This window comes from Microcebus murinus, chromosome 2 (assembly GCF_040939455.1).
Source record: "Microcebus murinus isolate Inina chromosome 2, M.murinus_Inina_mat1.0, whole genome shotgun sequence".
In the NCBI taxonomy this organism is placed as follows: domain Eukaryota; kingdom Metazoa; phylum Chordata; class Mammalia; order Primates; family Cheirogaleidae; genus Microcebus; species Microcebus murinus.
This window is the reverse complement of record NC_134105.1, coordinates 102050491-102064267: the sequence shown is the minus strand read 5'-3', so window position 1 is coordinate 102064267 and position 13777 is coordinate 102050491. Positions and strand designations below refer to the sequence as shown.

At 43.0% G+C, this 13777-nt stretch overlaps 2 protein-coding genes across 3 annotated transcripts in view; both read right to left on the bottom strand.

The window, feature by feature from the left end:
* S100A9 (S100 calcium binding protein A9) overlaps positions 1-13777 on the bottom strand; it is a 442604-nt gene that overhangs the window by 76890 nt on the left and 351937 nt on the right. The gene's annotated exons all lie outside the window — the stretch shown is intronic.
* LORICRIN (loricrin cornified envelope precursor protein) lies at positions 7276-8800 on the bottom strand. The gene has a single exon (XM_020285423.2). The coding sequence runs from the start codon at positions 8777-8779 to the stop codon at positions 7505-7507; it is 1275 nt and encodes a 424-aa protein (XP_020141012.1). The 5' UTR covers positions 8780-8800; the 3' UTR covers positions 7276-7504.

Sequence of the window (13777 nt, the reverse complement as noted above, 5' to 3'; positions counted from 1 at the left end):
AAGAGGATATAACAATTGTAAATATTTATGCACCAAACATCATAGCACCTAAATATATAAAGCAAATATTAATAGATATGAAGCAAGAGATAGACACTCTCATATAATAACAGTAGATATTAATAAGAAAACATTGGACTTAAACTACATTCTAGACCAAATGAACCTAACAGAAATATATAGAACATTACATACAACAACGATAGAATGCACATTCTTCTCAAGTGCACATATAATGTTTCACAGGATAAATCATATGTTATATAACAAAATGAAGTCTTAAGAAATTTAAGAGGATTAAAACAATATCAAGTGTCTTTTCTGACTACAGTGGTATGAACTAGAAATCAATAACAAGAGGAATTTTTGAAAATTCACAAATACATGGAAATTAAATAACATGCTCCTGAGCAACAAATGGATCAATGAAAAAATTAAAAGGGAAATTAAAAAATATCATGCGACCAACAAAAATAGAAATACAACATGCCAAAACTTAAAGGGTATGGCAAAAGCACCTCTATAAGTAAAGTTTATAACAATAAATGTCTATATCAAAAAGAAAGAAAGATCCTGAATAAACAACCTAATGTTACACCTTAAGGAACTAGAAAAACAAGAACAAATTAAATCCAAAGTTAGCAGGAGAATGAAAATAAGAAGGATCATAGCAGAAATTAATGAAATAGAGACTAGAAAAACAACAGAAAAGATCAACAAACCTTGAGCTGGTTTATTGAAAAGATAAAATTAATAAACCTTTAGCTAGACTAATTAGGAAAAAAGAGAGAAGATTCAAATAAATAAAATAAAAGATGAAAGAGGAGACATTACAACTGATAAAATAGAAATACAAAGGATCATAAGAAACTACCATGAACAATTACACACCAACAAATTAAATAACTTAGAAGAAAAGGATAAATTCCCAGAAATAGTCAAACTACAAAACTGAATCACAAATAAATAAGAAATCTGAACAGATCAATAACTAGTAAAGGGATTGAATCAGTCATAAAAAGTCTCCCATCAAAGAAATTTCTGGGACCCAATGGCTTCACTGCTGAATTCTACCAAACGCTTAAAGAAGAACTAATAGCAATCCTTCTTAAACTCTTCCTAAAATTGAAGACAAGGGACTACTTCCAAACTCATTTTATGAGGCTAGCATTACCATGATACCAAAGCCAGACAGAACACCACAAGAAAAGAAAATTAGAGGCTAATATCCCCGATGAACATAGATGCAAAAATCCTCAACCAAATACTAGCAAACTGAATTCAACAGCACATTGAAAGGATCATTCACCATATTCAAGAGGGATTTACCTCAGAGATGCAAGGATGGTTCAACAAATGCAAATCCATACCACATGAACAGAAAGAAGAACAAAAACCATATGATTGTCTCAATAGTTGCAGAAAAAGCATTTGAATTTGATGAACTCAGCATCCTTTCTTGATAAAAACTCTCAACAGATTAGATATTTCAAAGGGAATGTACCTCAGCACAATCAAGGCCATTTTTTATGAACCCCAGATGGAATAATAATCAATGGTGAAAATTGAAAGCTTTCCCCTTAAGACTAGGAACAAGACAAAGATGCTCACTTTTGCCACTTCTATTAAACATTGTAATTCTATTCAACATTGTCCTAGCCAGTGCAATTGGGGAAGAGAAATAAATAGAAGACATTCAAATTGGAAAGACACATAGACCAAAGAAATAGAATAAATTCATGCATTTATGGTCAATTTTTGACAAACATACCAAGAGCATACAATGGGGAAAGGGCAGTCTCTTCAATAACTGTTGTTGGTACAACTGGATATCCACATACAAAAGAATGAAATTAGACCCTTATCTCACACCATATACAAAAATCAACTCAAAATGGATAAAATACTTAAATGTATGACTTGAAACTATACAACTACTAGAAGACAATTTAGAAGAAAAGCTTCATGACATGGGGCTGGGCAATGGTTTCTTTGGATATGAACCCCAAAGCACAGGAAACAAAAACAAAAATAGACAAATAAGATTAGAGCAAACAAAAAAGCTTCTGTGAAGCCAAGAAAACAATCAACAGAGTGAAGAGACAACCTAAGGAATTGGAGAAAATATTTGCAAACCATATATCTTATAAGGGGTTAATATCCAAAATATATAAGGAGCTCAATAATAAGAAAATATAACTCAATTAAAAAATGGGCAAGGGATCTGCATAGACATTTCTCAAAAGAGGACATATAAATGGCCAACAGATATATAAAAAATGCTCAAGATCACTAATCATTAAGAAATGCGAATTAAAACCACAATGACACATAACCTGCATCTTAGTTGGTTTGTGCTGCTATAACAAATTACTTGAGACTGGGTAGTTTATGAAGAACAGAAGTTTATTTCTCATAGTTTTTGAGGCTAGGAAGCCCAAGATCAAGGTATCAACAGGTTTGGTTGTTTGCTGACGGCTGCTGTCTGCTTCCAAGATGGTGCTTGTTCCTGTATCCTTTGGAGGGAAGGAACACTGTGTCTTCTCAGGGCAGAAAATGGAAGGGTAAGTGGGGTGAATACTGTGTGAATCCTCTTTTACAAGTGCTTTAATCTCTTTCACAAGGGAAAAGCCCTCATGGCCTGATTACCTCGTAGGGGGCCCACTTCTTTTTTTAAAAATTTCAATAGATTTAGGGGTACAAGTGGTTTTTAGTTACATGAATGGATTTTATAGTGGATTCTTAGTGTACCTGATACCCGAATAGTGTACATTGCACCATATAGGTACTTTTTCTTCCCTCACCCCCTCTCGCCTTCTCCCCTTCTGAATTTCCAATGTCCATTATACCACTCTGTATGAGAAGGCCCACCTCTTAATACTGTCACATTGGCCATTAAGTTTCAACACCAGAACTTTGGATGGGACACACTCGTTAGAATAGCTATTATAAAAAAGATAAAAGATAACAAGTGTTGCAGAGGATGTGGAGAAAAGGGGAACACTTGCACATTGTTCATGGCAATGTAACTTAGTATAGCCATTATGAAAAACAGTATTGAGGTCCCTCAAAAAATTAGAAATAGAACTACCATATGGTCCAGCAATCCTACCACTGAGTATATATCCAAAGGAAATAAACCAGTATGTTGAAGAGATATCTGCACTCTCATATTCATTGCAGCATTATTTAGAATAGCCAATATATGGAATCGACTTAAGTGGCTATGAGCAGATGAATGAGTAAAGAAAATGTAATATGTGCACAGTAGAATACTATTCAGCCTTAAAAAGAAGGAAATTCTGTTATTTGGGACAACATGGATAAATCTGGAGGCCATTATGTTAAGTGAAATAATACAGGTACGGAAAGACAAATACCACATGATCTAACTTATCTGTGGAATCTAGTAAAGTTGAACTCATACAAATAGAGAATAGAATGGTGGTTACCACGGACTGGGGGTGGGCAGCACTGGGGCAATGTTGGTCAAAGAACACAAAATTTTAGTTAGATAGGTGGAATCAGTTCAAGAGAACTTTGTACAACATGGTGATTATAGCTAGAAACAATGTATTGTTTTTAGCTTCTCATAAATTGCTAAGAGAGTAGATTTTAAGGGTTCTCACCACAAAAAAATTAAAGTATGTGAGATAAAGCACATGTTAATTAGCTCTATTTAGCCATTCCACAGTGTATACATATTTCAAAACATGTTGTACACAATAAATAGATATAATTTTTATTTGTCAATTAAAAATACAAAAACTAAAAACCACATACTATAGAGTTATATTTATATAACCTTAAGAAACAAGCAAACTTAATCTAATGGTATCTTTTTTTTTTTTTTTTTTGAGACAGAGTCTCGCTTTGTTGCCCAGGCTAGAGTGAGTGCCGTGGCGTCAGCCTAGCTCACAGCAACCTCAAACTCCTGGGCTCAAGCAATCCTCCTGCCTCAGCCTCCCAAGTAGCTGGGACTACAGGCATTCGCCACGATGCCCGGCTAATTTTTTGTATATATTAGTTGGCCAATTAATTTCTTTCTATTTATAGTAGAGACGGGGTCTCGCTCTTGCTCAGGCTGGTTTCAAACTCCTGACCTTGAGCAATCCGCCCGCCTCGGCCTCCCAGAGAGCTAGGATTACAGGCATGAGCCACCGCGCCCGGCCTCTAATGGTATCTTTAGGGGAGTTAATGACTGGGAGGGGGCATGAAGAAGGCTTTTGAGGTTTCATTATTGGATGAGTTCACTTGGTAAAAATTAACTGATCTGCCTTTTATAATTTGTACCCTTGTATAGATGCATGCTATACTATAATAAAAATTTACTTTCATTTTTTTAATAATTTCATTCTTATTTATCTAAAGTGTTTTTGAGTGGATCTCTTTGTATACACACTTTTTTTAGTGGTTGCTGTAGGCATTACATTATATACACATAACTTATCACCATTTATTGATATGAACATTTTAACATTTTGAGTGAAATGCAGACTTAACTCCATTTAGGTCTCTTTACTCTTTCATTTATAATTGTCTTAACATTTTTCTCTACATATATTGAGATCATATCAATATTATGGTTATTGTTTCAACTATCAAATACAATTTTAAAAAACTCAGGAGAATAGGAGATTGTCCTACATTTACTCTTAATTTTACACTTCACATTTTATTTCTGATGTTCTAAATTGGCTTCTTTTATCATTTATTTTTTGTTTGAAGAATTTCCAGTAGCCATTCTTTTAGGATGGTCTACTGACAACAAATTTTCTTTTTTTTTTTTTTTCATATGAAACTGTATTTGTTTTGCCTTCATTTCTGAATAAGGTAGAATTCTGGATACAGAATTCTAAGTTGACAGTTCTCTTCTAGCACTTGAAAAATGTGGTGCCACTCCTTTCTGGCCTTTATATTTTTAAAGGACAAGAAATGTGCTCTCATTCAAATCATAGTTCCCCTATACATGATGTATCATTTTTCTCTATTTGCTTTCAAGATTTTTTTTGCTCTGTCTCTAGTTTTAAGAAGTTTGATTATAATGTCTAATTTTAAGAAGTTTGATTATAATGTTTCTTGGTGTGGATTTCTTTGGGTTTATCCTAACTGAGATTCACTCATCTTCTTGAATCTGTAGGTTTATTACTTTCACCAAATTTGGGTAATTTTGAGCCATTATTTCTTTTAATAGTTTCCAGTATTCTCTTCTGGGACTCTGATGAAACAAATATTAGCTCTTTTGTTGTTCCACAGGTTCTTGAGGCTCTGTTCTTTTTTCTCTCAGTCTATTTTCTCTGTTGTGAGATTGGATAATTTCTGTTGATTTATTTTTGAGTTCATTGATTAAAGAATCAATTATGCTATTGAGCCTATCCAGTGAGTTTTTTTCAGTTCTAAAATTCAGTTCTACAATAGGTTATTCTGTTTTTTAGTTCTAAAATTTCCACTTGGTTCTTTTTTTATATCTTTTATTTGCTGAGACTTTCTATGTTTTCATTTGTTTCATATATATTTGTAATTTCTTATTGAAGCATCTTCAGAGTGCATTCTTTAAAATCTCTGACAGATAATCCCCAAATCGGTATCATTTCACTGTTGGTATCTATTGATTGGTTCTTTTATCATTAAAATTGAGATTTTCCTGGTTCTTGGCATGATGATGAGTGATTTTTTTATTGTGTGATGGACACTTTGGGTATTATATTATGTAATATCCTGGCCCTTATTTCAATCCTCTGTTATAGCAGGTCTCTTCTGTTATTGTACCAGTGAGGTAAGGGGGACTGTGCCATCCTCTAATCACTGGGTAAGTCCATGTGGACTCTTCCCATAATGTAAATCCAGGATTCCTATTCATAGTTTCCACGATGTTTGGCTAAAGGAATGAAAATATCAAAAAGATGTCTGTATTTATAGGCCTCCCCTTTTCTGGTCCTTTGGCAAAGAAAGGAGATGTGCTTGGGGCTATTTTTTATTTGCACCTGTCAGAATTTCTTGGCTGCAGATTTTTGAGTGTCCGATCTGGTATACATATATAGGAGGTAAAAATAACACCCTGTGTCAATCATTTAAGTTCAGAAGACTGTAGCTGCCTCTGCCTTCTTCTCGCTACCTTTCAAAGTCTTCTTATGTTTGTTTTATATATATGTTATGTCCAGAGATTTTAGTTTTACTTAACAGGAGCAATAGCAAGAAATGCTTCTACTCCATCTTATCCAAAACTGAAAGTCTGACTTTCATTTGTTAAAAAAAACATTAAAAATAATGTAGTAGTTGGACTACTGGATCTTTAAGGCTGCTATCTCTTCTGATCTCTGTAAGTTACTGATGCAAAATGATGAAGGTGGTGGTGATTCTAAATGGAAGAGTTGGAGAAGGAGAATTTATCTTTTTGTTTTTCTAGCAGTGACTGAGTAGGAAGAGTACCGTGGCTTTTTGATGTAGCAGGAGTTTTGCTTTGAGTAATCAATAAATTGGCATTTACCTAGAGCTGGTAAAATTAGGATATGAAACAGAGCCTGGCCCCCTGGCAGGGCTGATGTTCTCTATTTCTTTTGAGGGCTATATAATTAACAAAGCCCTTAGAGCAACTTCAGCATCTTCCTTGTTAATTCGAAAGTTTCTTGTGTTTTCCCATTACCTTTCTGGTACTGATCTCAACATCTCAATATATTTATGTTGTATCTTCCTAAGATGGATGTAGCTCCTTCAAGAGAACAGGAAACAACTCCCCAACTTCCTCCTGTCCCTACAGGTGCCTAGTAAGTGCCTTACACACCATAGAGAATTATAAATATTTGATATGGTCTTCCCTTCTCCTGTCAGTCTGGATAGCATAAGCTAGTGCTCCCAAGGCGCCGCCAAACTGGAGAAGCAACCACTTGCTGTCCTCAGAGGAGACCTTGCAGAGTAGGCTCTGGATTATGAGAGACAGAGTCTTTCCAGAGCAGCTTGTCCTAAAAAAGTCCACTGAAGAGATCCACGGTGGCTACCCAATCCATTGGGGGCTGTTTACTGAATTCTCTTTCCAGGATCTTTGTGTTTGGGATAACGTCATGATTTTGAGCCATAAACCAGAGTGTTCACATCTTTGATCATTGTTTGTCAGTCGTTCCTTCCTCTCCTGCTGACTTCCATCTATTCACTCATCCTCCCGCCAACAGAGTGGGTATATTTGTTGAATGAAAGTATGGGCGAGTGAATGTAGGAAAGGTAAAGAATCGAATGGAATGGATGCATTGGAAGTTATAAAGACTCCTGGAGACTCAGAGATTCTCATGAATTCAAAATTTATTGAGCTAAGATGTTGGGAGGTAGTTGTACAGAAACCAAGAAGGAAAAATTGCACAAGGAGATGCAGCTGGAGAACTCAATGGCTTCTTCTACGTAGGTTAAGATGTGAAGGATTTGGAAACTTCGGCAATATCACGAGAGCACTAAGCCCATTGGCGCCCACAGAGAACACCTCCAGCTCCTTTGACTGCAAGGCATCCTGGGGGCCTTACTTGCATGGCCAGGTAGGCGCCTGCTTCTGCTGGGTCTGGTGGCAGACAGGGACACCCTTGCCACTCCCGGAGCCACCCCCTGAGGAGCCACCGCCACAGCTGGAGCCGCCGCCGCCGCCCCCGGAGGAACCACCTCCGCAGCCAGAGCCGCCACCGCCACTAGGGAAGCAGCCGCCGCCGCCCCCTGAGGAGCCGCCGCCGCCACTGGAGAAGCAGCAGCCGCCCCCTGAGGAGCCGCCGCCGGACGAGCCCCCGCCGTAGCCCTGCTGGGGCGCGCACGAGGTCTGGGTGGCCTGCTGCGAGCTGTAGCCGCCGCCACCGCCGCCAGAGGAACCTCCGCCGCAGCTGGAGCCGCCGCCGGAGGAGCCGCCGCAGAAACCGGAGCCGCCGCCGCCGCCGCCTGAGGAGAAGCAGCCGCTGCCGCCCCCGGAGGAGCCGCCGCTGGAGCCTCCTCCATAGCTCTGGCACTGGACCGCCTGGCCCGAGGAGCCGCCGCCGCCGCCGCCGGAGGAGCCGCCGCAGAAACCGGAGCCGCCGCCGCCGCCGCCAGAGGAGAAGCAGCCGCTGCCGCCCCCGGAGGAGCCGCCGCTAGAGCCTCCTCCATAGCTCTGGCACTGGACCGCCTGGCCCGAGGAGCCGCCGCCGCCGCCGCCGGAAGAGCCGCCGCAGAAACCGGAGCCGCCGCCGCCGCCGGAAGAGCCGCCGCAGAAACCGGAACCGCCGCCGCCGCCGCCGCCACAGCTGGAGCCGCCGCCGCCGCCGGAGGAGAAGCAGCTGCTGCCGCCCCCGGAGGAGCCGCCGCCGCCGCCGCCAGAGTACTTGACGCCCCCACCGGAGCCCCCACCGGAGCCGCCGCCACAGCTGGAGCCGCCGCCGCCGCCGCCGCCGGAAGAGAAGCAGCTGCTGCCGCCCCCGGAGGAGCCGCCGCCGCCGCCGCCGTAATACTTGACGCCCCCACCGGAGCCCCCACCGGAGCCGCCGCCACAGCTGGAGCCGCCGCCGCCAGAGTAGCCGCCGCCACAGCTGGATCCGCCGCCGCCGGAGCTACCGCCGCCACCTCCTGAGTACTTGACGCTCCCTCCGGAGCCACCACCACCGCAGCCCCCGGAGCCGCCGCCACCGCCGCCGCTATGGAAGCCACAGCCGCCGCCGCCGCCACCACCACCGCCGCCGCCACAGCCACCGCCGCCGCTGCCGCCGCCGCCGCCGCCGGAGGTCTTTCCGAAGCCCACCGGGGGCTGGGGGGTGGGCTGCTTTCTCTGGTGAGACATCTTGTCTAAGGAGGAAGGGGAACCTGGAAGGAGACGAGAGCATCATTGAACCAGCGGCTAGAGGAGGCGGCCGCATCCATGGCAACAACCACCACCCTCCCAGCAACCTGCCTGGACCAGGCACCCTGCTCTGTTCAGGTGCCTGGTGAGCTGTCAGCTGGGACTTCTAGGATTGCTGCTTTTGGAAGAGTTTAGTTCCCTTCTCCCGGTCGCCCGCCCACCTCAGCAGAGAGTCTTCACCAAACTTTAAATAGCCCACATAGTGGTGCCCATTCTCCCTCTTCCAGCTCTGCTTCTGATCCCTGTTGTATGATTTGGGGGCAGATTACCCACACTCCTTGTTCATCATTTTCTATAAAATGAGAGGATTTGAACACTTCATCTCTCAGGTCTCTTCCAATGCCAACATTGATTCTCTGAGTGCAAATAGTGCACAAACCTCTACTTAGGATGGGGGATTTTACCCCATTCCCAGCACAACAGAAAGAGGGTTGTTGCTCTCCATTCTGTGAAGGGCTGTTGTATTTCATTCTCTGCAAAAGTCCTTAGTTCAAACTGTTGGTCTGACCCACTGAGATAGGGCATGATCCAACGGCTAGTTACTAGAAAAGACAAGCTGTGCCGTGGTCTTGTCTGGAAACAGGAGAAAGGATTCTGATGGTCCTTTGGACCAACATCTCTGACCAGAAGATATCAGCCATGGCTTTTATGATTTGCTTAAGTCCAAGCTTGGTAGAAGGGACTGTAACTAGTAGGAAGTTGTACCCCAGCATCTCATAAATCATCTACCTCTCAGAACTTCTGCCTCTGTAAAACAGGAATTGGGTTTCTGTGGCTGCTAAAATCTCTTCTATCTGTAACTTTCTCTGAATCATTCTCCCTGCTCTCTGAGGGCAGCCTCAGCCTCTCTTCCTGATAGGTTCATGAGGTCCACTCAGCCCATGCACAGGCTGCCTTGGACAGCCTCTGTAGAGTCCCCATCTGTGCCTAGCACCATGCCTGCTTTTATGAGGGAACCAGAGAGGCAGGAGACATCCTTTTCTTTTCTTTTTTCTTTTTGAGACAGGCTTTCATTCCATTACCCTGGGTAGAGTGCTGTGGCATCATCATAGCTCACTGCAACCTCAAATTCCTGGCTTGGGATCCTCCTGCCTCGGCCTCCAGAGTAGCAGGGACTACAGGCACGCGTCACTGGTCTGGCTCTTGCTCAGGCTGATCTCAACTCTTGAGCTCAAGAGATCTTCCTACCGTGGCCTCCCAGAGTGCTAGAATTACAGGCGTGAGCCACCATGCCTGGCTCAGGAGACAGTCTTATCTTTGTGGGGTTTAAATTCTATCCAGAAGATAAGAAACACCACCTGCATGGCAGCAGTACCCCTCCCCTTTCCTGATGTGAGCACAGTTGGGAAGGCAGAGGTCCTGTACCTCCTAAAGGGGAGAGAGGCTCTGGTTCACCTAACTTGTGCAAGCCTGGGAAAAACCAGCTGGGAGGATAGAGAGCCATCAGAACCCACACTTACCCGAAGCACCAGGAAGGGTGAGTGAGAAGATGCTGGCGATGTGAGGAGCACTGAAGTCCCGAAGTTATATACCATCTGAGAACCATGACTCATCTTATTGTGATTGAGGCCTGGTTTTTGTGTTTGGCATTAGTTACGTGACCCATAGCTGTCGGCCCCACCTCCCTGTGATTGCAGGCACAGGGTGGCCCATTCATGAAGATTTTGGCATTCTTGAGATAGGCAGCCTGGTGTGTGACTGGCCCCTTCTCTGATGCAACAGTGTGGTTGATCAGCGGGGGACGGCTAGACAGAGCAGATGGCAGACATTGTTTCCAAAGCCTCCGTCATGGCACACATGCCGGGCAACCAGAGGGGTGTGCTTGAGGGATAGGTCCCAGACTCTTGAAGTGACCTGAGAGAGTTAAACTGGAGATTTCAGTCTTTTGTCCCAGGATTAGGACCCTCTAAATCCCACTGTTTGGCTTCTGATCCCATTGCTCTGGAAATCCTCAGAACTTTAGAATCTGTTCCTCCTTTGCCAAAAGTCTCTAGGGTTTCACGTGTGTTTCACTGGGATGTTTCTATACAGCTCACTGGGCTGTAAGGGAGAATGAGGCCCCAGCGCCCAGTTCTGGACAGTACAGCATGGACAGTTCTGTAACTAATGTGACACTGGTGGATACTTTGATTTGCTCATGGAGACAGTAGGTGTCTGACAAAGTTTGAGAAAGATCATCAATACTGACTTTTCTTGCAGAGGAGCAGACTAAGGATATGGACCATGGCCCTTTGGCTCTGATGTCCTGTGGTGTTGTGTTGCAACGCTGACCTTGGCCTGAGGGGCAGCCATGGAATAGAACAGACTTGAGGTGATTGGGGTTGGATGCTCCCTTTACTACTTGCCAGCTGCGTCACCTTGGACAAAGTCATAGCACTTAATGCAGTGACTGCACGTGGGAGGCACTCAGTAAATATTTGTTGACTGTGGTATGATCAAGCTTTCCGACCCTCAGTTATGTTGTCTGTCAATAGGATTAGTAACACCTATTTCACAGGCATATGAAGAGGGAATAGTTACATAAGGTATAGAAGGTGATGCTGTCTTTTTTGTTATTTTTTCATATAACAGCACATCCTTACTTCAATTTGAGCTTCCCTTGGGCTTCTCTTTCCTAGGAAAGAATCTGTGGAGACAAGAATTGCTTGAATTGCTTGAAGCAATTCTCTTAGGAGAATAACTCAGAGTTTCCCTGTTGACCCTGGACCAGTAGCATCACCTCTGCTATGAAGAACAGCATGTTTCTCTTTCTTTCGTCACCGGAACTCAATTGCTATTGTTTAAAATACCACACTTGAACTTTGTTCTGCCCATCTATGTGTTGACATGACAGCTCCAATAATAAATTGACTGTTAATTATGGTGTACTTTTAATGATCCAAATGATCCTGATTATTATTAGTTCCTGATTCAGAAACTAGTGGCACTAGTTTCAATTTGGATAGCATGAACCCAAGTGAAGCCAGGAGGAACCTGGGTGCTCTCCTCCTTAGAGGATACTCAGGAGAGAGAAGCCAGGATCTGTTGGAGAAGGCAGGTTTATCAGCTGGAAGCTGAGGCACCATGGATACTTTGGAGGTAAATAGGCCCCAACTAGTGATTAATGTGAGTATAAAAAAGAACAGTTTTATTTAGTCACACCACACCAGAGAGGGGTGTAGCCTGACTAAATAAATGAGAGCACGCAGGGCAGTCCCAGCACTGCTGCTGTGGGTCCTCATTGGCCCATTGGCGTGTGCTCCCCAGTCCTTAGGAAAAGTGTAAATAAAAGGATGTCAGTAGGGCATTCTTGGGAAGGAAAGTCTGCAGTTCTGAAATCATGGCCTTCTTATATTTTTGTGTGTTAAAATATCATTTCTTTAAAAAGTGATGGTGACATGCGGCTATAGTTGTTTCTTTCACATCCTTACATGTCAAAATGGAAACTTGGCAATCATATAATGGTTGCCACATTTTTTGAGGAAGATGTTATTTCTCCATGGCATTCTAAAATTTGGGAAGTTTAAGCACAGTCAACTCCAAAGAACTAATAATCTTTAAATTGTCCTTGTTGGTTTTGAGGGTTCTTGTTCTTCTAAGAAAGATATAGTAATTTCTTTCTATCTATCAGATTTAAGATCCTAATTCTTTATTCATGAATCCAGCCAACACAAATGTGATGAGCACTATGCCAGGCATCAGAGAAGAGCAGAAGGCTTTCCGAAGTTGTGCATGGATCTTCTTGGTAGAGTTTGAGGTGAAGGTAGTGCCCCATGCTTGTCTCTGCCACTCTGTATAGCATTTAATAAGGAAAAACTTCTAAGTAGTACATCTACTTTATCAACATGTAGAGGAGGTTGATGTGACATGAGTTTGACAACAGTGCCAGATTCTGTGGTTCTCAAGCACTGAGTGAGCCTTGCTTGAGGTGTGAATATACAAGCCTGGCTTTCATTTAATCCCTCTGGACCAGAAGTAGTCCTAATGGGATATGTGTGTGACTTAACAACTGCTTATCACCTTTAATCCTATCAATGAGGAAATGATGGGAGTTTGTAGAATTATTACACATAGGTATTTGGGGTTTTGTAAGACTTGGCAGGTGAGATTTTTAAGATTTATAGTCTTGACACTTAACCCTGAAGTGTGAGCTTGCTAGCCTGTCTATCTTCTGCAACATGACAGACCAGGACATGGTTCCTGTCTATACTCGTACTCTTAGAGGAGATGACCCTTAAAGCAAATGTTTTACAGTGTCCAGGGTGCTGCTGGGCATCACGAGGTATTCAGTAAAGTCCGGTGGAATTGAAGGAACTCTTGAGACCTATTGAATGACAGCATATTGGCTGACAGTGGTTGAGAGATGATTAGGAGTGGAGGGTTTGGAACTATAGATATAGGCTTGGAACTATAGATTAAGCCTAGCCACTGTGTAGAGTGAGTAAACTCTGTACAGGGAATCCAGGGCCAGCCATAGAAGTGACATTTGGTTAGTGGAATCTCAGCCTGCTTCCCTCAACCAACCTCTCAATATCTCTGGTGGACAGGCCCCATAGAGGAGGTGTGTGCTTAGGCGTGTGCTTGTGTGTGCCTGTGTATGTGCATGTATGCGTGTGGGGGTGTGTGCATGTGTATGCATGTTCTGTACATACGTGTGTGAAAAGGTGGTGATACTTCAGAAAGATGCAGCAGTCCAGGGGACACCTTGGGGCTTATCCACAATCACAGGTAATCCTTTGGAAGAAAACCCAGCTTTTGATTGATAAACTACAGAAAAGTTAGAGACTCATTCTTCCTGCTTCTCAGCTTATCTCTGCGGGAAGCTCCCTAATTGCAGGCATCTTCTTCGGAGCAGGAGAGGAGGAAGTAGAGAAGGCAGTGTGTGGACATCTAGTGCTGCGATGCACAGCCTGGCCATCTTTGTAAGCTGTGTTGGAGGGCATTTAGGAAAGAGGGGCC

What these genes read in the sequence shown, in the direction of transcription:
- LORICRIN (XM_020285423.2), bottom strand. Translation starts at nt 8,779, where the DNA reads ATGTCTCACCAGAGAAAGCAGCCCACCCCCCAGCCCCCGGTGGGCTTC.